Genomic DNA, 27,221 nt, shown 5'->3' with positions numbered 1-27,221 from the left:
ATAAAAATAACTAAATTATATAGCTACACGGGAGGGTCAAAAATATGTCAAAAATTAAAAGCCGATGGAAGTTTAGAAAGAAGTAAGAAAAATTAACTTACCCACCTTTTTATTAACAAACTATTTAAAATGTTAGTATGCTGTTTATAAATATGGGTTAATTATAGGGTTAATAAACAAATTCCAGTAAATAAGTATTTTTTTTATAATATCTATCTCGACAGTTAAATTGTATTTATTATAGAAAAATTACAAAAGACTAGAACAATTCAGACACACAAATCTACTTCCAAAAAAATAGTTTTCCTCGAATTTTAAACTACATCATATAAAATCATTTTTACTCAATATAAAAATATAATTTACAACCTTCTTAACGTCAAATGGCAGTATAAGCACAGTACGGGCCAAACAAATTACGTCTAGGGCTTGATCTCGCCAAAATTACCATCGATTGTCATTCCCAGCCCCTTTTGACGCCTTTTTTTCGATTGGTGCAATGGATTTTGGAGATTGTATGGTGCAATTCCTTCGTAAATCTTCTTATTCGTAAAGTATTTATCGGGTGCGTCTCAAAAGTGGCTCACCCCTATAACTTTTTTATTTTTTCAGATAAAAAAATATTATTTGGTATGTTAGTATATGACATTTAGGACTGATTGTCGTATTCAATTGTTTTTGGGTCAGGAAGTTACCAAAAACAATTGAAATGACAAAAAAAGTAAAAAATTACCGAGGGTACCATTTAAAAATCAAAAGTTGTCGTCATTTCCGGTTTCACCAACCCAAAAACAATTGAATACGCAAATAGATCGTAATTTATGTAATTTATGTATTTCAGACGCACCCGGTATAATAGTAATAAGTTTTCCTATTTGTAACATTTCTGTCTGATTTCAATAAGTAAATCGTCCCCTTGCTGCCAAAAGTCACTAACTTACTTTTTATTACTTCCGAGAAAAATGCGTCTAAAGAAGAATTGCATTGCATAAAGATGTTATAGTTAGTAACTATTCGGTATTAAAATAAAACATGAATAGCCAGAAATCGTAGTTAATGACTTTTGCAATTGATTCTCCGATTCAAAACATAGTTAGTGATTGAATTTGGTTGTTCGGAAAAATGTTAGTTAGTGACTTTTGGCAGCAATAGGACGAAATACACAGACAAATTAATCAATTTCATTTAAGTATAGATGTAGATCAATAAAGTAAATACCTAATTGTTTCAATTTTTTTTAGAAATTTATTTGCCACTTTGTTATATTTATTTTCTTGTAGTAAAAGTTTTACAGGACAAATAATGAGGTGTTTTGAAAATCATATACACTAGTTTGTTAAAAACTATCAAGATTATTAGTGTAATTCAATAAATATTATATTATTAAGTATAATTATTTTTTAGGTTAATAAACTATTTATTATTACTCAATCGTTGATATTTTTTTCATCGCTAATAAAAACTCGAAATGCCGACGCCACTGGAGACGGACGGCTGGGCGTCGCAACGCACAGGCGTCTCTCCAGCGCACTCCCGTAACCCAGATTCGATTTTGCCAGTTCTCATTCGAAGGTGTCCAAGGGAAAACAGATCGTTGCAGGTGGGGAAAAGTCAACAAAAGATATCGTTTGCAGATAAGGACAATATCGGAGATGGATACCGGGGAGACGCTGTTTTAATTTCGTATTTCTCTAAGTAAGTCAAAAATTTCACCTAAAACGTTACCATTCATTCAGGGTTTTTAAAAGAACTTAACAAAATAAAATTAAAAAGGTTAGAGTGAGATTAACTCAAAAGAGTTTTTTTATAAGATAAATTTAGAGTTATTGACATTTGAGGATTTATGATTGTGCGAACTCTTTCTTCTAGGTATAGATTTTTTAGGTGTAGAAAAAGTATCAAAGTAATATTTTATTATGGAGAGTGTTTTTTAAATAAACGTTTCTAAACGTGAATCATTAAGATTTATTTAGAGCCAAATTAAAAGGGTGTAAAAGGATATCTTAAATAACATTTTTAACGCCCATGAAAAAACGTAATAGATTGACATCTGATATTAAATGACTCTCTGGTTTTAGTAAGATTCATAAAAGTTCTGAGCAGATTTATCAAATAAAAAAAGTATATTAAGAATAAAGAAATTGGCAGAATAAATATAATAATATAATATAATATAATATCAAATGAATACATATTCTAATAAAAAAAACAACAATATAAACAGAAAGGAAAATTTACTAGAAAGATATTTAAAAAAAGAAAAAAATATATATATAATTTTACGTTTATTTATTATAATCTGTGAGTATTACAGGTAGATAACAAATTTTATCAGTCAAATTTATCTCCAATAGGTTTTTAGTTAATCCTAGCTAATACTACAGACTTTTTGAATATAGGTTTACACCAAAAATTAATAAAATTAGCAATTTCCATTTATGTACCTACCTTATTTTTTTTTAAAAACAGCTGTGAGCAATTAATTATTATTATTATAAAACTCTTGCAAAAACCATGATTCAAGAGCATTTTCATTCAATGTGAACATAACGAAATATTATTTTAACTAAAATGTTTTCCGAAATAAAATGTTCTCTAAAACTCAAATCTTTAAGCGAAGCCTTAGTGGAGTTTAACGAAATTATTTTATAATGAAGATAAAGAATATACAGGGTCCGGCAATAGTGCGTCGGGCATCTGTAGCTCCTAGAATAAAAAACTTGGGAATTTTGTTTAAGTGCAAACCTAAAGTATGTACCAGGATGTATTTCCGGAAAATATTTTAACTTCTATAGGGTGGCTCAAAAAAGTGTGAGTGAATCGGGATTCTTTTTTTTTAAATGGAACACCCTGTATATTATTGCATTTTTGGCTTCTTTTCAAATCCCTTTACAAAACCCTAAGACATGAGTAAATATATTTCGATAATTTCAAAGATATTAATAAATAAATAGAAATTATATATTTTTCAGCCTTTCTTTAAAAAGTTATTAATAATACAAGAACTGTCCTGAAATCAAAACTATAATAGATATTTACTTTAGATGGTCTGTACTTACTTAGCTATAAATATGGAAATCGTAAATCATACAGAATGTTCAAAATTCTACGCCAAACTTTTTAAAATATAAAATAATTTTTCTTCGTTTTTTTAAATGGAACACCCTATAAATTATTTTCTCCATAGATGGAGAATTAAAAAATGTATTTCAAAATTTTTAACGGTTTCGTAGATATTCCCGGTTTTGTATTTCATATGGCATTTTCCACAGTAAATTTTCATTAAAGCCACCCAATGATTTTTCTCCCGTATTTTACCGCTAGAAGCGCCATATGAAATAACACTGCGTGGTATCCGGAAAACTATTAAAAATTTTGAAATACTTTGAATACAAAAAATGTTTATTTTTTAATTCTCCACCTAATAAAAAAATAATATATAATAAAAAACGAAGAAAAATTATTTTATATTTTTGAAAGTTTGGCGTAAAATATTGAACGTCCTGTATGATTTACGATTATCATATTTATAGCAAAGTAAGAAAAGACCATTTAAAGTAAATATCTAATATAGTTTTGATTCCAGAACAGTTCTTGTATTTTTAATATTTTTTGAAGAAGGGTCGAAAAATATATTATATTTTTGATTTATTTTTTAATATCTCTGAAACTATCGAAATAGATTTAGTCATATCTTAGGATTATGTAAAGTGATCTGAAAGGAAGCCAAAGATGCAACAATATACAGGGTGTTTCATTTAAAAAAATCATCCCGATCCACTCAAATTTTTTGAGCCACCCTATAGAAGTTAAAATATTTTCCGGAATTACATCCTGGTACATACTTTAGGTTTGCACTTAAACAAAATCTTCAATTTTTTTAATATAGGAGCTACAAATGCCCGACGCACTAAGTATATGATCGTAACCACAACTTAGTCAGAACCAGCTGGCCATCTTAGCTTATTTTTTAGTATCCGCGTCTCACATACTATGCTTGTAAATAAAGTTGCAATGGAGTTCAGAACCTGCCTTTTGTTATACAGGGTCAGTCTTAAATAAGTACAAATATTTTTAGTCAGTAAAATGCGAACCCAGTAACACGTCTATGAGGTTTTTTTCACCAAAAATGTTTGTTGAAAATTTGAAATTTTTTGAAAAACGCTTTGGATATTTTTTTATTTAAAAAAAATAATTTCTTGGTAATATGGCAACATAGGTAGTAGATTAAATTTACTGCAAAGAAAACCCAGAAAAGATCCAATATCAATATTTGAGCAAAAATATATATTTTTTTAATTTTCAAAGTAAAATAACTCGAATATTTTGAACTTATTTGGAAAACGGTAAAGAGAAAATATGTTTCTTTTATCGAGGTCTACCAGCCCTAAAAAATATTTGCACTTATTTAAGACTCACTCTGTATAACGCCAGATAACGCCGCATAATATAATATACAGGGTGGTCGGATAAAGACAAGTAAAAAAGTTCGTATAGATGTATGTCTAAAAATGCTTATTTCGGAGATACAGGGTGTAGAAGTTTCATTTTTATTTCGATTTTTTTCAAATAATTTCTGAAGTAACGTCAATATTTGGATGAAAATAGGTGTCTGAGCTGGTCTGAGCATTTTTTGACATGAGAAATTTGATGATTAATGTCAATATGACTACTACTTGTAGAGAGCGCCACCTACATATGTTTTAATAAGGTTTTAACTGTTTTGAAGAGTGGTTTAATCTTTCGTCTGTACCTGTATAAAACTACTGAGTAAAAAATATACATTTACAACGTTTTTCACGTAAAAAACGTCTGTTGGTAAAAATCGCTACGAGTAATGGTTCTCCAGATATTTGGAATCGAAATTATCAATACCTGTCATCATTGACATAAATTAAACATGTTGACTAAATAGTTATTAGACTGAAATCATAAATTTGAAATGTTTTTGTGCCGAAAGTTCAAGGAAAAATGTTTTATCATCATTTTTTGCAAAAAATGTATGATTAATGTAAAAAAATAAAAATTTTCTAGATTTATTATTACAGTCAAATAACTATCTACCTGTTTACCCAACGCGCAACGTGTTTATCTTTTGTTAAAAATTACATGTATTGACTATTTCCATTCTAAATATCGTGAGAACGGTTCCTCGTAGCGATTTTTACCAAAAGACGTTTTTTACGTAAAAAGTCACGAAAATGTATATTTTTTTACTCAGTAGTTTTATAAAGGTACAGACAAAAAGTTATTACTCTTCAGAACAATTAATACACATGTAGGTGGCGCCCCCTACAAATAGGAGTGAAATTGACATCAAAATCAAATTTCTCATGTCAAAAAACTTCCAGACAGCAATTTTTATCGAAATATTAACCTTACTTCAGAAATTATTTCGAAAAAACCAAAATAAAAATTAAACTTCTATACCCTGTATCTCGGAAACTAAGCATTTTACGATATACATTTATACGAACTTTTTTACTTATTTTTATCTGCAGAATACGCTGCCGAAGTTTTCAGAATACAGTTCGGACCACCCTGTATAATGTATAACGCCATAATAAGGTGAGTCTTAAATAAGTGCAAATATTTTCGGGGTTGGTAGATCTCGATAAAAGAAATATATTTTCTCTTTACCGTTTTTCAAATAAGTCCAAAATAACCGAGTTATTTTACTTTGAAAATTTCCAAAAAAATGTTTTTGCTACAATTTTCATAACTACTGGATCTATTCTGGGTTCTCGTTCTTGTAAATTTAGCCTACTCCCTTTGTTGCCATATTATCAAAAAATTATTATTTTTAAAAATTAAACAATTTTTTCAAAAAAATTCGCGAAAAAAACCACCTATTCGTGTTTCTGGTGTCGAAATATACTACTCCTAAAAATATTTGCACTTATTTAAGACTCACCCTGTATATAGTAAAAGCTAAAAATTTAGAAACAAAGGATAGTGTAATAATTGAATTAATTTTTAGACATTTTATTTAGAAGAAATTTTGAAAAATTACGTTTTTCTCTGACTGTCTACATTATCTCTCTTCTCATAAAAATACTTTCTTCTTTTTAATGCTTTTTAGTTTACTTTTTTATCATAAACAACAGAATTTTTCGCGTAAACAATATGAATTCTTAAAATATTTCTAAACGAGAGCATCCTTTTTTATGTTGAACGTAAATAATTTCTTAAATTAACTTTCATACCTCTAACTATACATATCTCAGTCAATTTATTCTAGCGCGTGCTGTCATACACATATCAAAATAAAATATAATTCTGCATATTCAAATTCATTGGTGCAAAATTTATGAGAAAAAATTTAAAGTGTTTTAAATTTTTACATTATTACTACAACAATAATTATGTCTACTAGTCTAGACTTTTGATCAATGTATTTTTACAATGGAATTCACTTGCCATAGCCAACTACCTATTATAAGGCTATTATTAATACACTCATTTTTCATTTTTGTTTTTCTTTTCAGCATTGAATGGTGCAAGTGCAACAACACCTGTCGAAATGTAAATTAAACCACAGGGACGAAACCTCACAAAACATGGCCAAATGCTCCTTATTACCAGATTTAAATTTTGGCTCTTGGCTAGTCTCTTGTTATGCTATATAGTGGGTGTGGTGATTTTGTCGGCGGTATCTTTACATGGGTTCAAGAAAGCGAACTACGAACAAGGAATAAAAGTAATCAATTGTTAAATAAATAAAAATTCAAAGTCGTAGAGATGCTGTCAAAAATTATTTATTAAAAATATTAAAAAAAAGTATTAGCTAAGAATAAAAAAGCGCTCCGTGGCGTAGAGGTACAGCCATATAGTGTTAAAAATTAAAAGGTACAGCTCTTGTCTACCAATCTAAAGGTTATGGGTTCGAATCCCGTCGCAGCCGGAATAGTTGAATATTTTTAATAAATAAAATTAGTTTGTCTCTGATGATGTAATTGAGTACACTTAGTTTGAAAATAACACTATTTTACAGGGTGAGTCTTAATGTCTTAATTAAGTACAAATATTTTCAGGGCTGGTAGGTATCTCGATAAGGGAAACATATATTTTCTCGTTTCAAAAAAAAATTCAAATAAGTCCAAAATAACCGAGTTATTTTATTTTGAAAATTTTCAAATACTAGTATATTGTTTTATTAGGAGTAAAAATGACACTTTTCGTGGCGAGGTTGTACATTTAACTTTGTCCAATATAGGCGAGCCACAAAAAGTCATTTTTACTCCGAATGGAACATGCTATTTTTTTTCAAACGCCACAAATAATTTTTTAAACGATTTCAAACGTTCCAAATAATATAAAAAGATTTAAAAGTAATACCTTGTATGTAATTCTATATCGAGAAACTATGATTACGGGCTCATTGAATTTGACACTTTGTGTCAGTTTAATAATATATTTTCGTATTTTTTTGTGCTTAGGCGTAAAAGTGCTTTACTTTTATGCCTAGACGTTAAAATGACTTTTTTATATTGTCAATCACGTCGCAAAAATTAATACTTTTCTGACGTTTGAAAAAAATAAATCATTTTTTACTTAAATTTTGAGAATCATTGGATCTTTTCTGTATTTTTTTTCCTTGTAAATTTAATCTACTAAGTACCTAAATTATGTTTTTTAAACTAAAAAAAACTCCTAAATTTTTTCTAACTAAATGTTAGAAAAATTTGTTAACTAAATGAAAATTATTTTCATTAATTTTGACGTTTTGAATGCTTACGTTGAAATTAGGGGAACAAACTTCTACTCTAATTGAAACCACTAATTTATTCCACTAATTTCGAGGTTACGAATGAAGCTTTAAAGTACGCACACACTGACCAGAGCCGCACTCGCCGCACGAATCGCATTTTTTTTCTTGTCGCGCACACTGACCCGTAGCGAACGCGCCGCACGCGCCGCATTATTCGCTATTTTGTTTCTTTTTTCCCCTACTACACCCATATTTGCCAATCGAATTTCTCATTAGTCGCTTCCGGAGTCCTGTCTGCGGTGATAAGCGTGTTTTTTAATATTTCTCGACAATAAATGACAACGAACAAGAAATAATTATGAGTTCCTTGTTAATAGAAGAAGAAGAAATCACGAGAAAGAATCGAAAGTTATAGGTTCACAATATTTGCAAAAATCCACATTATTTCCATATTTAATTGAGGATGAACTAAAAATTTTTCAATATAAGCCAAGAAAAATTTGCAAACTTTCTTAAGGGGCGTCCAGACCAGATGAGCGAGCAGCAACGAGCGCGAGCAAACATTTATTCAAATTCGCTTGTGATTTCTGCTGCTCTCGAGCACGTGATCAGCTTCCGTCCAGACCTAGCGATTATTTGTATGTTCGTTGTTGATCGGTGTGTGGCACTTCATGTTCATAATGTCGGAAAAATTATTGCTTGTGTGTCTTTCATTGTATTTTATAAATTGTTGAAACGTCAAAAGAGAAAACGACTGCAGAGGAGGTGGTGGAACATGACTCTTTTTAAAAATCGAATTTCTCATTTCTCATGGTGGTGACAATTTACTAAACGATGTTGAAACAGAAGATTCTGGAATATTTAAGAACTTTTGTCGGATGTCACTTACAGATTTTAATACCTTATTAGATTTAATTGACATGAAAATAATGAAAAGTGATACCAATTACCGAAAAGCAATTTCACCTAGAGAAAGGCTAGCTATAACCTTACGGTGTTGGCAATTTTTGTACTCCTCTATTAATTCTAAAACAACTTCATTCGGCCATTCCATTTTTGATATTCGATCGCAAACGTGGTAAACAAAATCCGGTCCAAACCGAACGTGCAAGAGCGCGAATTTTCTTTGATGTACCGACACGGCATGGAACAGCGTCGAGCGCGAGCAAGCAATCATTCGCTCGCTCGCAGAGCCGTCCACACCAGTTAAACGTTCCCATAGAACATACCCGAATTCTTGCTCGCTCCTGCTCCCTCATCCGGTCTGGACGCCCGTTTAGCATATTGAATTTCTAATCTCCTCTTCGGCTACCTACGCTACGTAGAGTCGAAGGAATTGCTTGTGACGTCAGCAGCACTAGCCGCATTTACCGAAAATCATTCTGGTCCAACAATGCTGGCCGCATTTTCGTCGATGCGATTCGTGCGGCTCTGGCTAGTGTGCGCACCTTCATTGAAAGTAACACAAACAATATTTTTCTTCGGTCGATGCGGCGCGTGCGGCGCTGGTCAGTGTGCGCGTACCTTTAGGCCTAATTTTCTATTTTTTGTTAATTAACTTTTTGTTATCAGCCAAGTATCCCGGACAGAGCTGTTAGCCATCAACGAGTTCAGCCGGGTAGAGATTCAAAATATAATTTCGACTATAGTGCGGGCGCGTTTCGTCCAGTTCTCAAAAAATCCAAAATCCAATGGTGCTCCGAACTACAGTACATGCACCCCGATGAAGATTTAGAGTTAGATAAGAAACCAGTTGCCTTGGTTAGTTTTCCTGGCAGTGGAAACACATGGCTGCGGTATTTACTACAACAAGCTACAGGTAAATGAACGAATTATAATGGGCTTGCATACAGGGTGTCTCAAATGCTATGGTCCCCATTTTTACCATGGTTAGACCATTTTTAGTTTTTTTGTGTGTATCCAGTCTAATTCTTTATTTTTGGTGTGAGTTATGATGACCTTCATAGTGATTGTAAATATTGTATGCAGTATAGGCTTGGTGCATTCTCCGCCGGTGCTGCGACCATCGGAGAATTCTGTAAACAGTGGACTAAACAAATACACGTTTTTAAATAGCGAATACACGAAAAAATTTTGAAAAGTGTTAGGAAGTGTAATTTGTGAAAATTCTAAAAATAAAAATAAAAAAGTAAATATTTTAATATCGTCAGTTATTATTCAAGCTAATCAAACTTTTTAGATGAGTTCAACTACGGTAGCTATAGTAATCGCAAAATATTTTCCGATGCACGTCATCAATCATATCGACATTGACACTAAAGTCTATAAATCTGATTAAATGAAATTTAGGCAAAAATGTTAAAAATTTAAGATACCGAGCAGCTCTTTATTTTACTTTATAGAGAAAATGAGTGCAACAGATATTTTATTTAGATTAAAGCTGCAAAAATTAGTTTAAACCGAATTTTATTATCGCTATATTTGCGCCGTGTTCAGCAATGTTGTCCTTTTTTATTTTTATTTTATATATCGAAGCGGGCCTTGATTTTGTCTTGACCTATTTCCTTAATTATTTTTTATCACAATTTAATATTCTATATTATTATTTATCCGCATAATTAAAGACTTTTGAAAAGGTAAATTACCATTCTATATTAGTATTAGTATTTACAATTGAAATCGATACAATAAACAAAGAATAAAACTAAAAAAAAGTATTTTTTGAGTGACGAATATAGTTTTCTAAAAAAATAATCAAAGATTTTCAAACTGAGCACCCCCTTATTGAATACACAATAAACATCTTTTGCGCACAGAGTTACAACAATTTATTAGGCGAACTGGTGTAATAAGTCCAAAAGCTTGCCTAGTAGCCTTCTGTAATTCTTCTCTCGTCCCAATAGTTGTTCCCTTATATATAAAGCCTTTTAATTTCCCCCATAAAAAAAGTCCAAAGGAGTTACATCACAGGACCTAGCAGGCCATGATACGGGATCCCTTGTTCCATTCCAATTCTCTCTAAATTATCTATTTAATAGTGCAGTTGTAACCCTGGCTTTTTAATTGTAAATGGTAATACTAATATAGAATGTTGATTTACCTTTTCAAAAGTCTTTAATTATGCAGATAAATAATGATATAGAATATTAAATTGTGATAAAAAATAATTAGGCAACTATAGGTCAACACAAAATCAAGGCCCGCTTCGATACAAAAATAAAAAAACGTAATATTTCTCTCATTTTTAGAAATAAATACACATAATTTTATATCGTTGGAAAGGGTTAAACGCCAGCATTTTTTTTAAGTTCATAGCCAATTATGATTTCCATTTAAAAAATTATATTTTTTATTATTTCTGACTAAAAAGGCATGTATAGAAAAAAACTGAATACGCCACTGGATTGTGCTTAAAAAAGTGCCTTAAGAACGTTTTTACAGAATTTTATTATTCCGGGAAATACAAAAGTTATGGGCACTTTTCCAAATGGTAAAAAATTCAAAAATACTCCGTATCTCGGTTGGCAGTGAAAATATGAACAGACGGTTTAGGACATTAAACGTTTCTCATAAATCGAGCCCATAACATCTATGTCGGTTTTGCTCTATCTAGTCAGGAAATAGGTTTTCTCTGTTAAAACAGACCAATTTCGACCACCCTGTACATCAATAAATAAATAACCCATAATAACGCTTATAATATTCTTCATAATGGATGACTATATAGTTTTTGCCGATATGTAATAAGTAAAATAAGCTATAAAACAAGTAAATCAAGGAATCACTAAAATATTAATTATTAAATTAAAAATAAAACGTAAAACGCTTTAAAAAATGATATAATAAATATGTTGTTTGTCAATTTTAAATTAAGATTCATGTCATAAATCCCTCTCAATCTGGCAGCGCTGTCGCCATCGGTTGTTACTCAAAGTTGATCACGTGCATCGTAAATTGTTTTGCGATTACAATAGCATAGTTTATCGCACCGATTTTGCTATAGTTGCTGAGGCTATTTCGGTTATAACGAATTTTTTTAAAGGTACATAATTATAACTTTAGAAGATGTTAATGAAAAAATTAAGCATTAAAACAAGTATACCATTAATATTGCCAATTGTAATGTATCCTCTCATAGTATATGCATACTTAATTTTTTGATTATGTTGTTTACTCACTTGTTTCGTCGAGCTGCTTGAATCCATTTTTGCTTTTGACCAAATCACAATCAATAAACTGCATTATTAAAAACTAAAATACTTAAATATTATGACAGAGCCACGATTTGAATATTATTTCAATACGATCGACATGAACGGTTCCGGAACTGAGTGACTGTAGTCGGGTACTTCTAATTTCTGCCGTATCGAGCGCTGCGGTCGGAATTTTTGAAATCAACTGAAATGCACCAAGTCTATAATGAATTTAGAAAAAAAAACAGTAATGATGAACAAACTAACTATCAAGTTATGTTAATCTCTCTGTTATTTTTTTACCGTTAGGTTACTATACTGGGTCAGTCTACAAAGATTATGGATTGTTAAAAAATGGCTTTCCAGCTGAAAGTATAACCAACAATTCAGTGTTAGTGGTGAAAACTCACGAATGGGGTACTAATGCTAGGAACATGTTCTCTAAGGCCATCCTATTGGTCCGCTCGCCGGAAAAGGCTATCCATGCCGAATTTAACAGACAAAGTGGCGGCCATATTGGATTTGCTTCTCCAGACAGATACAGGAGGACCAACGGAAAATGTGAGTTTAGCTGTCTAAACAATTATTTATAAAATTTATGAGAAGAGTCAAAACTATTATACTAATATATTTCTCTCTGCCTGTTTCTTTCTTTTGCCTTTGTACTTAACAACATCACCATTGACGTCGTAAAATCTGTAAAACTATTAGGGCTTTTTGTAGATAATTCTCTAAAATGGGACATGCATATCGACGCTTTGTCGAAAAACTTAAGCTCTGCCTGTTTTGCATTAAAATCTGTTTCTAAGGAGCTTAACTTGTCAGTGGCTAGAACTGTTTATTATGCACTTTTTGAGTCGCACCTCAGATATGCCCTTCCATTCTGGGGTACGTGTTGTGCGACTCAATTTGACCGCATTTTTAAGCACCAGAAGAGAGTTGTTCGATATTCACTGGGACTAAACAGCAGAACTCATTGCCAGGACTTTTTCAAAAAAATAAAAATATTAACTCTTCCTTCCTTATTTATATTTGATTCCGTTTGCCTAATACGTAAGCATCTCAAGAAAGGCCATCTCACACTTATCCACTCAGGAACGCGGAGCAAGATCTTTATCTAGCTACCCCACGCTCAGAGTTAGTTAAAAGTTCAATATTATACAACTCGAAAAAAATGCACAATCACCTGCTATTTGAAATCAAATCCATAACATCATTTTCTTCATTTCGCAAAGCATTGAAATCTTATTTACTAGACAAGGCCTTCTACGCCGTAAATGACTTATACTTTGTTTTAGATTGGCAGCAGTTCGTTTACGACAAACTTCACGGTTGGCAACAGCTGAACATGGACTGGCTGTACAATTTTACTGGATCAACTCACGTAATTTTTTACGAGCAACTGGTGGACAAGACGGAACACACGCTCAAGTCTGTGATAAATTTTTTGGGCGTGTTTGTACCTGCCAAAAAGTTCAGTTGTGCCATTGAGAGAAAGGAGGGCATTTATAGGTAACAAATATGATGTAAATAGTATCGAATTATTGAGATATTTTGATATAGTCTTGATATTCAAAATGCTCGAAAAGCGCTAAAATTATGGTTTTAATTTACTAATTAGACATTATTTATATCTAAGCATTATAGAGTTAAGCAATAGTTAATAAAATATTATCGAATCATTTCTTTATATTTTGTAAAACGTGTATAATTCAGAATAAATAGAATATTTATTTAAATATTCATAATTTAGAGAAATATGATTCGCATTTATTTTCTCTTGACATAAAAAAGACATTTTAATCGAAGCATTAATAGTTCTTAATAAAAGAAATGTTTGTAAGAAATACATTAATATTATATTTTACGACATAAAAATGCAAATTTTAAGGAATACGTTTATGAGTGGAGTCTATATAGTACACACACCGGAAAAATCTAGGGATATCATTTTATTAAAGTTAAAAATAAATGTTTTGAATAAACAACCACATATTTGTAGGGCGATTTTTTCTACTTCAATTGAAACGAAGTAGTCACACTAGTTATATCTAAATTTGGGATATTTGCAGAAGTGTTTGTGCATTTTTTGTCAAATGTATAAAAAGCACCTAGCATCAATTGCTCGAATTTAACCTGTACTGGCTATGTTTTTATGATAACTGACCAGAATTCATTCAAATAACTCTGTTTAGTATTAAACGACATTATGGAGCGTAGACATCTTAACAGAGACGAAATGCTAAGGGCCATGGGTATGCTCGAAGCTGGAATGCGCCAAATCGACATAGCTAGAGAATTAAATACAACGCAAAGTGTAATATCGCGATTAAGTGCACGCTACCGTGAAAGTGGTGATGTTGCTGAAAGGCACACAAGGCGACATCGCATTACTACCCCTCAGCAAGATCATTTTTTACAATTAAATGCTCGACGCCGACCGACTCTTACAGCACCAGAGCTTAGTTTAATTCTCCAGGAAACACATAATGTAACCGTTAGTCCTGACACTGTTCGCAATAGATTAAGAGAGGTCAACTTAAGAAGCAGACGCCCCTGGAGAGCTCAACCCTTAACGAGAGGAAATCGAGAGGTACAATATTTGTGGGCTCAAGATCATGTTCAGTGGTCGAATGAACATTGGGCCAATGTTCTCTTCACGGATGAGTCACGCTTTGGATTACATCCGGATTCGAGAAGGCTTAGGGTATGGAGAGAACCGGGAAATCTTATTCGGTTGGATCATGTTCAGGAAGTGCACCCTTATCAAGGTGGAACAGTTATGGTCTGGGGAGCAGTCCAATTAGGCCGAAAAACCGATCTCGTTTTTCTTGAAAGGTTTCTAACAGGAATCACATATCGTGATTTAATTCTTGAGCCTGTCGTGTTACCATATGCCAATGATTTTGGGAGAAACTTCATTCTCATGCATGACAATGCACGGCCTCGTACAGCCAGAGTGGTAAGTGAGTTTATCAATGCTCATCAATTAAACATCTTACCCTGGCCGGCACAATCTCCTGACCTCAACCCCATTGAGCACGTATGGGACGCGGTCCAAAGAAGAACTTTGAGAATGGGTATGCCTCGTGAAACTCATAGGGATCTGGTTCGGGCCGTGAATGCAGCGATCCTGATCAGGAGCATGGAGAGACGATGTAGGGCTGTAATGAACAGTAGAGGAGGCCATACCCTTTATTAAGTAAAAATGGTTTTTTCTTTTTTTTTTAATTCATAGTTTAGAATAAAAAAAAAGTGTGTATTTTTTTCAGTTCCATAAAAATCAAGGTAAATTTGAAAAATTCGGTAAATTTCGCATTTTTATTTCCAATACGTCCTGTAAACTATTTGTTTATTTTAATTTTATTATATTAGAAATGCAAATAATAAAATTACTGACGATGGCTGGATAAAATTGTAATATCCCTAGACTTTTCCGGTGTGTGTATCTGGGATTTATTGATTTTTTGTAAAATGCGTTCTAATGCAAATTAGTGTTGATGCTTCGGAACAGGATCTGTTATTTTCCACACAGGTTTTGTTTGGAACTTGTTTGGCGCAGGTATAGTTCATATGCTATTTTGTTCCTGCTCCAAACCTGTTCCAAAACACTGTTACTCAAATTAGTGGTGGCGAGTGCAACAAGAACTGTTTTTAAACTGTTTTATTTAGCTCGACCCGTACGGTATTTATTTATTTGTTTGTTTATTTGGGTCAAAATTAGAAATTGAAATTTAAGTACCTTCCTGTTGTCAGATTGATCTGAAATTTGGTACGCACCTTTAGTTCCGATGACAATACAATATAGTAATATCAATAACATTGTAAATCTAAGATGGCCGCCGGTACAAAATGGCGGATTTCATATTTTTCCACAACCCCCTCAATATGGGTATCAAATGAAAGGGCTACACAAGTAGAATACTGTGATTATGACAAAATTTAAAATCCAAGATGGACGTCGTTACAAAATGGCGTATTAGGTGAGGGCATGAGCAGTCGTGTCCAGAACAGTTGTGTCCAAGATTGTGTGACGTTAGAAGGACAGATAAAAAAAATAGGTGATTAGATGTATCTACGTAGTTAGCGGTAGCTTTACCACCCAAGTTAAGGTAATAGGTTAAAATGTGCTGAGGACTGTATGGCATTAGGGTGGCTAAAAATGTAATGTCGCAAGCGTTTCCCCTCAAGATTGGGCGCCTCTTGTTGTATATTATAGCTTTGCCCCTCTACTGGACCTCTGGGGTCGACCGTTAAAATGTCCATTACTCGTGGGAACAACATGGAAACAATAAATAAAAACACAAACAAAAATAAAAACGAAACTGCTACACAACGAAAAAGAAGGCTCGAAAAGGCGAAAGAAAAGTATAGAACGAAACGTGCAAAAGAAAGTGAAAATGAAACCTATAGTCGACTACAGAAACGAAGAGAACGGTTAGCAACAGAAACACCTGAGCAACATGATGCCAGGTTAATAGCACAACGTGAGAGACAAAGGCAGCTGGTAGAGTCAGAAACACCTGAGCGTCATGAGTCCAGGCTAGCATCACAACGTGACAGACAGAGAGAGTTGTTAGCGTCAGAAACACCTGAGCGTCAGATTGTAATAAATTATCAGGTAAAAAACCATGTAATAATGATGCACTAAATGAATTAAATAGAATGAGGAATATTCGGTAGGCATTTCCGTTAAATACTAAAACTAGAAAATAAAAAATCGGTAAAAAAACTTTTAAGTTAAACGGTTTTATCTTATGTGCACTGAAAACTAGAAAATAATAATAACAATTAGGTATTTTGAACTTCTAGTTCAGAAATATTTTAGTACTAGGCAGAATAGCTTTTAGGCATATTAGACTAAAATAAAAACGTAGACTAAAATAGAAACCCCTCTAAAATCCTACCTATGGCAAAGCATATCTTTATATTTTGGTAGATCATGAGCTCGGCGTTCGCTGGTGAAGCCGCCACGGCTGGTTATTGATTGTCAAAATCTCCAGTTACGATTATAGTAAGTCGATGCAATCCACACTTAGTATAGAAGAAAGTATTACAGCAATAGTTAATGGGCCCCACGTTTTTATTTTAGTTTAATATGCCTAAAAGCTATTCTGCCTAGTACTAAAATATTTCTGAACTAGTTCAAAATACCTAATTGTTATTATTATTTTCTAGTTTTCAGTGCACATAAGATAAAACCGTTTAACTTAAAAGTTTTTTTACCGATTTTTTATTCAATTTATTGGAAACAATTATTGAACCAGTTAAGTAAAAGAACTGGTGGTAGGCTATCACGCACGAATATGCATAGACAGCACACTGTGCCACGAAGATTTACAAAAATTATAAAAAAAAGTTATTTTGGTTGTAATAAAAGGATTGGATGATGTCAAGTCTATAAAAAAATTGCAGACCAGTGCAAAAACTTCTACAATAAAGAAGAAAAAAACTAAAATATTATTCAAACCAAATTATTTTTTAAAACAAGGAAATGTTATTCCTGTCCTTATAAATTATGACCGATTATTGATTATTTTAGTGGCACATTTATAGAAGATTGAATTATTTTACTAATTTTAAGTGCTACATACGGGGTGTTTTAAAAAACATGTGCCATCTCTCGTGGGGATGTTCCTCACGCAAAAATACGATTTATTTTTATATTCTTTTGTTTTTTTTTCGTAGCTTCAGGAAGTTAAATCTTCATTTTTTCGATTTATTATGAGTTTCTTCGGAGTGCTTTTAACGATTCGAATGAAATTTTGACAGAAAATTTTACTATAAATGCGACACACGCTAATACCACAGATTATACAGATTATAATATTTGTTTTTTCTTTATTGTTTTTCGTGGTTCCAATTTTCGGAATAGAGCACTAGTTAGGTGACTAGTTTGCGCACATAGCACGCCCACTTATGGCCTCTAAAATTGTGCACAGCGCCTGACCGGCACAGTTATTAGAGAGATATCGGAAAACCGAATAGCATCATCCAGTATTTACGCGTACCTTATCATGGTTACGATATGCGCGAGTCAATTTTTAACGCAACACCCGCTAATAACGTTACCGCCTGACGTAATTTGCGAATCAATTACACCAAGCGCTCTTTCTAAATAACCTCTAATAACGTTTAAAAATTGCTTAAATGGGCATGTGCGGGTATTTGACAACCGGAGCCGGCCGGCGAGATCTTTTATTTTAGGTTATGTTTGAATTGTTTTGAATTATTGCTTTAGTTTTATTAGGTAATTTGATATTTAAGTAGCTGGGATTAGTTTTAATTAAATAAATATGGCCCAAAATATAGATTCCACCTCTTCCAATACTAAAGAACCTATAAAGAGTCTTAGGTTTACAGCAGATGACGACTCGTGAGCACAGACTCGAAATAGCAGTGGAAAAAACAGAGGCGATTTTACTGAGCCGCAAGAGAAAAGTTGACCATATAAGGTTTAATTTTAAGGATATAATAATAAATCCAGTAAAGCAAGTCAACTATCTTGGATTCCACATAGACCGTGCACTCACGATGGGCCTGCACATCAAGGAGGTGTGTCTGAAATCACAACGAACTGCTAAAGCGTTGTCTGCAATACTGCCAAACGTTCGGGGCCCAACACAAGCAAAGAAAAGAGTGTTAGCATATGCGTGCCAGAATATTATTATGTATGGAGCACCTGTGTGGAACGAAGCAACCAATATGCACGTAAATAAAAAAAGACTTGAAGGAGGACAGAGAGTCATGGCTTTGAGAGTCTGCTCGGCGCGGCGTATCGGACAACTTCAACTGAGACAGCCTTGGGATATCGGGTCTGGTGCCCTTGCATCTTCTCTCAAGAGAAAGAGAACGACTCTTTCTCAAGGGTGAAGTACAAACCAGGGCAAGCAGAGAGATGGAGAGAAACCGCACAGTGCAGCAGTGGCAGGCAGAATGGGAAGTATCACAAAAAGGAAGATGGACATATAAGCTCATCCCAAATATAAATATGTGGATTAAAATAAAGCATGGAGAGGTAAACTTCTATTTTACTCAAATATTGAGCGGCCACGGAAATTTTGGGAGTTACCTGTGTAAAATTGGAAAGAGGGAAGTCGCGGCATGCCGATACTGTGCTGAACCCAATGATACTCCAGAACACACAATGTTTGTTTGTCCAAGATGGGAACAGGAAAGATGTGAGGCACGCATGACAATTGGTGGCAACATCTCCGCAGATACCTTCTTAAAATCGGTAACAGAAAGAAGAGAAAACTTTGAAGCCATCTCAAAACTGGCCCAAAATATACTAGAGGCAATATACAGCGAAGAGCAGGGGTAATGACAAAAAAGGAACAGTCCGGCGTCTACTTGAGGAGATGCGTCCAGCGGGTCCAGGTAGACGTGACAGGAGCGAGGGGGTGACGTTTAGTGGGTAGTGTCCTCCAGGCAGCTTAAGGAGAGATTGAGTCCCACACTCCGTACGCAAAGGTATTTTACACCTCCAAAAAAAAAAAAAAGATGACGACTTAGCCTTTCTAAGAGAATTTGTTGCTTGTTGCCCTAAACCCACTGGCAGACGTTAAACGATAAAGCACTGGAAATAAGCACTTTAGCCCTTTAGTTTTAAAATACCTAGTAAACAAAACAATTTCAAAGTTTTAAATTCAAAGTTAGGTGAAGTTTAAATAGCGGACGCGACGCGATCAGAATTCTTTCCGATCCGATAACTATAAATGAAGAGAGTTAATACCACCTCACGTAAAGGATAACACCTGGCCTTATTAACGTCCATGCACGCTATTCGGTTTAGCGATATCTCTCTTCTACGCTGTTTATTGTTATTTTACGCGAGTTTATTTTTGCGCACAGGAAATTTGACTCGTTTGCACATCGTCATAAAAAACAATTTTCGTACCACGAATTAGGACAAGATTTTTATCTGTATACTTATAGGATACCTAATCTGTGCTAATACAACACTAATAATGTGTCGACATATTAACCAGGGACGGGCATATGGGTTATCACTAGAATATTTTTCTAAAAAAAAACCAGTGCGCTACTGACTTTTTTCTTGTTGGCAAAATTGTGTAGATTGTTTAATGTCGATTAAAAGTGGTCTTTTGATATTTTGTCGATGTCTGTCTTTTTGATAAGTAACGCATTTTTATCAATTACCATTAAGAAAATTAAAATAAAAAAAAATAATAATTTAATATAATTAATTAATACATTTATCAAAATTAATTTAATATACTAATCAGTGATACCTACAGCAAATACAAAAAAATAATGCTATTTAAAATAATTAAAAAAGACCTATTTTAAAATTTTTCTGTAATTAAACATCCGGTAATTTTAAAACTATGCATTTTCCCACCCATACACACACCGGAAAAGTCTAGGGATATTACAATTTCATCCAGCCATCGTCAGTAATTTTATTATTTGCATTTCTGATATAATAAAATTAAAATAACCAAACCAAACCAAACAAACAGTTTACAGGACGTATTGGAAATAAAAATGCGAAATTTACCGATTTTTTCAAATTTACCTTGATTTTTATTGAACTCAAAAAAATACACACATTTTTTTTATTCTAAACTGTGAATTAAAAAAAAAAAGGTAAAACCATTTTTACTTAATAAAGGGTAAAGCCTACTCTACTGTTCATTACAGCCCTACATAATCTCTCCATGCTCCTGATCAGGTTGTCGATCTCTTCTTGAGGTACAGCCTGTCACGCTGCATTCACGGCCCGAACCAGATCCCTACGAGTTTCACGAGGCATACCCATTCTCAAAATTCTTCTTTGGACCGCGTCCCATACGTGCTCGATGGGGTTGAGGTCAGGAGATTGTGCCGGCCAGGGTAAGATGTTTAATTGATGAGCATTGATAAACTCATTTACCACTCTGGCTGTATGAGGCCGTGCATTGTCATGCATGAAGCTAAGCCTTCTCGAATCCGGATGAATTCCAAAGCGTGACTCATCCGTGAAGAGAACATTATTGGTTTGGTTTGGTTTAATTTCATAGCGTTGAACATTTTGAACGGCAACTGAACCTCAACTCCTGAGTTTATAAATCCAGCTTAAGCCTTCTCTAATCCGGATGAATTCCAAAGCGTGACTCATCCGTGAAGAGAACATTGGCCCATTGTTCATTCGACTACTGAACATGATCTTGAGCCCACAAATATCGTACCTCTCGATTTCCTCTCGTTAAGGGTTGAGCTCTCCAGGGGCGTCTACTTTTTAAGTTGACCTCTTTTAATCTATTGTGAACAGTGTCAGGACTAACGGTTACATTATGTGTTTCCTGGAGAATTAAACTAAGCTCTGGTGCTGTAAGAGTCGGTCGGCGTCGAGCATTTAATTGTAAAAAATTATCTTGCTGAGGGGTAGTAATGCGATGTCGCCCTGTGTGCCTTTCAGCAACATCACCACTTTCACGGTAGCGTGCACTTAATCGCGATATTACACTTTGCGCTGTATTTCATGCTCTAGCTACGTCGATTTGGCGCATTCCAGCTTCGAGCATACCCATGGCCCTTAGCATTTCGTCTTTGTTAAGATGTCTACGCTCCATAATGTCGTAATACTAAACAGAGTTATTTAAATATATTCTGGCCAGTTATCATAAAAACATTCCAAAACACTTCTGCAACTATCCCAAATTTAGAAATAACTAGTGTGACTACTTCGTTTCAATCGAAGTAGAAAGAATCGGCCAAATCGGCCATCAAACCAAACCAAACCAAACAAATATGTGGTTGTTTATTCAAAACATTTATTTTTAACTTTAATAAAATGATATCCCTAGATTTTTCCGGTGTGTGTATTTATAGGAAACTTTTTTCATATTTTTTGATGAAGAATTAATGATTATTTATTTGAAAAATATTATAGTGATAACCCATATGAACGTCTCTGGTGAATATGTCAACCCAATGTTAACACTTTTTTAGCATTAAAATTTCGTCACCCTAGAATTAGGTTGTTCTATATCCACTTTTGGTTTAAATGTTTAATTATCCACTTAGTGTTTAAATGAGTTACATACACCATTTTTTTATGTAGAATTAGCTTGTTCTATATCCACAAAAACAATATAGCCAAATTCACAAATAAAGAAAAAAAAATCTAATATTTTGTACTATATCCATATTAATTTGAAAGTCGCGAAACCATATAATGGCCTACATTCAAAAATAACTATTTTAGGCTACATCCTACAGTTTGTAATAAAAAAAAGAGAATTATTGAGTTCTTTATCCTAAGAAGTGGATATGGAACGAAAATACCAGATCAAAAAATATGTTACTATGCATAAAAATTAGATTGTTCTACATCCATTTATTCCCGATCTCTGTCTCTCTAACATATAATGTATGTATCTGTTTTTATTTAAATTTAAGCTTTTGTTTTAAGCGGGTGCAATTTCACCACTAAACGTTCGTTTGTCAAATAGGCGGCAAATCGGTTCGTTTGAAAAGCACTGATTGCCTGATTTGTTAGCAAATTCGAATGTTTCACACTTTGGAATTTTGTGAAACCAGTTGCTTCAACTCAATTGACTGCTCAATCGTTCATTTGAAAAGCACTGATTTCCCGATTTGTTAGCAAATTCGAATGTTTCACACTTTGGAATTTCGTGAAACCAGCTGCTTCAACTCAATTGACTGCTCAATCGTTTGTTTGAAAATCCCTGATTGCCTGATTTGTTAGCAAATTCGAATGTTTCACACTTTGGAATTTCGTGAAACCAGCTGCTTCAACTCAATTGACTGCTCAATCGTTCGTTTGAAAAGCACTGATTGCCTGATTTGTTAGCAAATTCGAATGTTTCACACTTTGGAATTTCGTGAAACCAGCTGCTTCAACTCAATTGACTGCTCAATCGTTCGTTTGAAAAGCACTGATTTCCCGATTTGTTAGCAAATTCGAATGTTTCACACTTTGGAATTTCCTGAAACCAGCTGCTTCAACTCAATTGACTGCTCAATCGTTTGTTTGAAAATCACTGATTGTCTGATTTGTTAGCAAATTCGAATGTTTCACACTTTGGAATTTCGTGAAACCAGTTGCTTCAACTCAATTGACTGCTCAATCGTTCGTTTGAAAAGCACTGATTTCCCGATTTGTTAGCAAATTCGAATGTTTCACACTTTGGAATTTCGTGAAACCAGCTGCTTCAACTCAATTGACTGCTCAATCGTTCGTTTGAAAAGCACTGATTGCCTGATTTGTTAGCAAATTCGAATGTTTCACACTTTGGAATTTCCTGAAACCAGCTGCTTCAACTCAATTGACTGCTCAATCGTTCGTTTGAAAAGCACTGATTGCCTGATTTGTTAGCAAATTCGAATGTTTCACACTTTGGAATTTCGTGAAACCAGCTGCTTCAACTCAATTGACTGCTCAGTCGTTCTCTAATACTATCAATACTAGAGATAGCTAAAAAACATTTAAATAATCCAATGAAAGTTAAAAATCAGATTTAAAATCTGATTAAGTTATTCTAACACTATACATACCAAACAAATAGGCGAAAAAAAATGATAGTTTTTAATAAAAAATTACTACTATTGTATTTTAGGTTTTTATTTTTTATGTTGTTTGTAGTTAATGTCTTAATGTCTCCATTTCAGTTATTTTGTGTTGAAATAATATTTTGAAATACAAATAAATCAGCTTAAAATGAGTATTATATTATTCTATATCCCCTGTTTTGTTCTATATCCCTAAAATTGTATCAATGCACAGCTAATAGACACGTTTGTTCTATATCCAAATCTAAAATCACTAATATCTTTTAAATCAAGCTTCTAAAAGTAAAATAAATACATACGTTTGATAGGTTTTCATATTACCTTTAATTTGTATGTTTAATAGAACCATTTTGGTATATAGTGTTCACGGATATCCAGTTTGAACTTTAAACTTTGTTTTCTCAGTTTCATCGAAATGGTCTATAGAACAATCTTATTCTTGGGTGACGATTTGTCGCACATATAGTAACTTTTACCATCAAAATTTAATTCGAATCTCTAAAAGCACTTAGAAAAAAATTATAATAATTCGAAAAAAAATAAGACTTTAACCCCCTGTAGCTACTAAACAAAGCAGGATAGGACCTATATGTTAATATGAAGGAATTTCTCCACGAGAGATATGGCACATGTTTTTTGAAACACCCTGTATAAAGATAGATATAGTTGAACAATTAATCTATTATTTTGTAGGAGAAAGAGACGGATTTTGAATTTTGACCCTTTCACAACTGAAATGCGTGCCCAAATTAAAAGTGTCCAGGAAAAGGTTTATGACGCCATCTATAAAACAGCGGCACCAGAAAAGCGTAAAAGATGATAAAATTTAGTTAAATAACTTATTCTAGTCTCTTATATTATCACATTTTTTGATGTGAAATAGTATTTTATTTTATTTATACCTTGTTAATTTTAGTGTTTTATTTCCTTTATACATTGTCATTTTTTTAAGTGTTATTATATTTTTATTTTTATTATAAATAATATTGTTTCATTTAGATTGTTATTTGTTAAAATAAAATATTTGTTTGTTGCACGTTTTAAGAACAATATGTTACTGTTTGAATGTTAAATGTAGGTAGTTGTATTGTTGTAAATATAACTGGATATTTTGTACTGTTTAGGTAATTTAATAATTTAAGTATAAAATAATATTAAGAAATCTACATCAAAACTGACAAATCGACCTTCCTATACTTTCTATGGGAATCTAGTCAACTTTTGTCTATTTAAATCCGTTAAATACAGGGTGATTGTTTTTATATAGACTTTTTATCAAGGTTTTATCATATTAGTGACAGAATATTGTTTATCCAATTATAACAATATAGCTGGTTGTGCAAACGTACCTCTAGTGTAAGTTTAACATATAGAAGACATAAGTTGGTTTAAAATTTTTTATTATTTAAGTATAGAAATCTTTTTATTTTAGGATACAGCATACAAAAATTGACAAAATGAATTTATTAATATTTTACTTCATATATAGAAGGGAGTATACAAGGAAATTTCAAAAGTATGAAGAAAAGTTTTTGTTAATTTTTGAATTTAATAATAGTAAACTAAATTATGTTTTGTTTCTGTTAATAATAGATGTATGCAATGCGTTAGTCTACTTGACTAATTTATTTAAAATTGCCAGAATGTAAAAGCTTTTACAAAATACAATAATTTCTAACAAGTTTAAATAATCTTTTTTCCATTTGTGTCAAAATCTTTTGGACTTTGTGCTCCTTAAATTACTTAAATGACTTTTGTTAGGCATAATGTTATTTAGTTCTTAAATACCTAAAAAAATTTGTTTGTGATCTTTATTTCGTATAATAAGATGAAAATGTTTAGCATAAGATAGAGATAGGTAGATAAATATAAGGTTAAATTATCAAACATAAATATATGTATTACGGACAATAAGTGTGTTTAGGTCAATTTCTTATTATTTTTAGCAACGTACTGTATATGGCCTAATGCTCTTACTTTTGTATAATAAATAATTGTACTTAAATTCAAGTTGTTTTTCATTTCATCATTATCATCATTCTCAGCTTATTTAACCATTCCCGATTATGGTGTAGCCTCCTTCACATATACAGGGTGAGTTTCCTACGATGCTCTCTATGGGTATCTCGAAAACTACTGGAGATAGAGAGTCGGTTAAATGGGGAAAAAATTGCAGTTTTGTGGGGTCAAAAGTATGCTATTTTAGACAAAAAGTTTTCAGATAAAAGTTGTAGATAATCACATCCTTAATGAGACTGTGTCCTTTTTTTTCTAAAGCCTGTTAATTTTGTCATATGACACAAACATAGGTTTTTTTAAATGGAAACCATAGTTGGCCATGACTTCCTAAAAAGCGCCTTTTTATAAGCTTTTTAGTGATATAAGCTATAATATCTTTTTTAGTTATGTTTTAGAGTTATAGCCAATTATTTTCATTTTAAACAATTTCACTTAGGTAGCCATGGAAACAAGTTCAATCGCCATTGCTCTCAGAAATGTGAAGCTGTCACATTCAAACTTTGCAAATTAAAATAAACAAAAATTGTAAATATGCATTTTTAAAATGAAGAAAAGCGTGTAGATACTCGCGCCTCAATAGAGTGGTTCCAACATGACTTTGATGATAACACACCACCCCCACCTCTCATAATGAAAGAAATAAATAAATAAAAATTATTTATATCATAATTATACAAACGTAGGGATAGGAAGAGTTGGACTAATTGCATGGGCCTCCTCGATCACCTGATCTATCCATTTTAGATTTTTTTTTTGTGGTAGGTATAGTTAACAATAAGGTTTGCAAAAGAACTTATGAATTAAGAGAGGCACTCGAAGTGGCGGTACGAGAAAAGTTTAATTAAGTCGACCGGTCCTTCTGTGAGAATAGGTAGTAGGTAGTAATTCAGTTTTAAAAACATGCAACTCAAAACAGTGGCGGATTTTTTGAACATTTTTTAAAATAACTTAATGTGTATGTAGTGATATTATTTTTTTAAGTTTTACTTTGTGTAATGTAAATTGTAAAGAACCGTTTAGTAATATATTCTGACTTTTTATAAGTTATAAATCATAACAGAATAAGAATACCATGCAATCTAAGTGAAATTAGTCAAGAAAGATTAGAATTGGCTATAACTAAATTTAACTTCTCTAGCATGTCTTGAAAACCGTTCTCTAAAAAATGTAACATTCACCGGTCAACGTATCCTCGAAAATGTATGGTCAAAAAAAGTTGAACCAATAATCCTACACGCTTTTCTTCAGATGAAAAATTCATATTTACAATTTTTATTTATTTTAATTTGCAAAGTTTGGATGTAACAGCTTCACATTTATGAGAGCAAAGATGATTAAACTTGTTTCCATGGCTAACTAAGTGAAATTGTTTAAAAATGATAAGAATTGGCTATAACTCAGTAATTTTTCGAAGAAAACATATTATAGCTTATATCGCTGAAAAGCTTAAAAAATGGCGCTTTTTATGAAGCCATGGCCAACTATGGTTTCCATTTAAAAAAACCTATGTTTCTGTCATATGTCAAAAATGACAGGCTTTAGAAAAAAGCGGATGACACAGTCTCATTAAGAATGTGATTATCTACAACTTTTATCTGAAAACTTTTTGCCTAAAATAGCTTATAATGGAATTAGGGACAATTTTTAAAATAGCCGAACTTTGTTTTTTTCAAAATATCTAGTAAGCCATGAACTTTTTCAATAATCTGAAAGGCGCATATTTATGACCCCACTAAACTGCAATTCTTTCCCCATTTAACCGACTCTCGATCTCCAGTAGTTTCCGAGATACCCAT

The 27,221-nt window shown here is 32.7% G+C and overlaps 1 protein-coding gene across 1 annotated transcript; it reads left to right on the top strand.

The window, feature by feature from the left end:
• The first annotated feature begins 1,408 nt into the window (after positions 1-1,408).
• Positions 1,409-25,416, top strand: LOC115881503 (WSCD family member CG9164-like). The gene is made up of 6 exons (XM_030899008.1): positions 1,409-1,695; positions 6,489-6,700; positions 9,284-9,530; positions 12,175-12,426; positions 13,164-13,377; positions 24,100-25,416. The coding sequence occupies exons 2-6, from the start codon at positions 6,569-6,571 to the stop codon at positions 24,224-24,226; spliced, it is 972 nt and encodes a 323-aa protein (XP_030754868.1). The 5' UTR covers positions 1,409-1,695; positions 6,489-6,568; the 3' UTR covers positions 24,227-25,416.
• The last annotated feature ends 1,805 nt before the right edge of the window (positions 25,417-27,221 follow it).

Source organism: Sitophilus oryzae, unplaced genomic scaffold (assembly GCF_002938485.1).
Source record: "Sitophilus oryzae breed Bouriz unplaced genomic scaffold, Soryzae_2.0 scaffold_172_pilon_pilon, whole genome shotgun sequence".
In the NCBI taxonomy this organism is placed as follows: domain Eukaryota; kingdom Metazoa; phylum Arthropoda; class Insecta; order Coleoptera; family Curculionidae; genus Sitophilus; species Sitophilus oryzae.
This window is presented reverse-complemented; position numbering and strand designations above follow the sequence as displayed.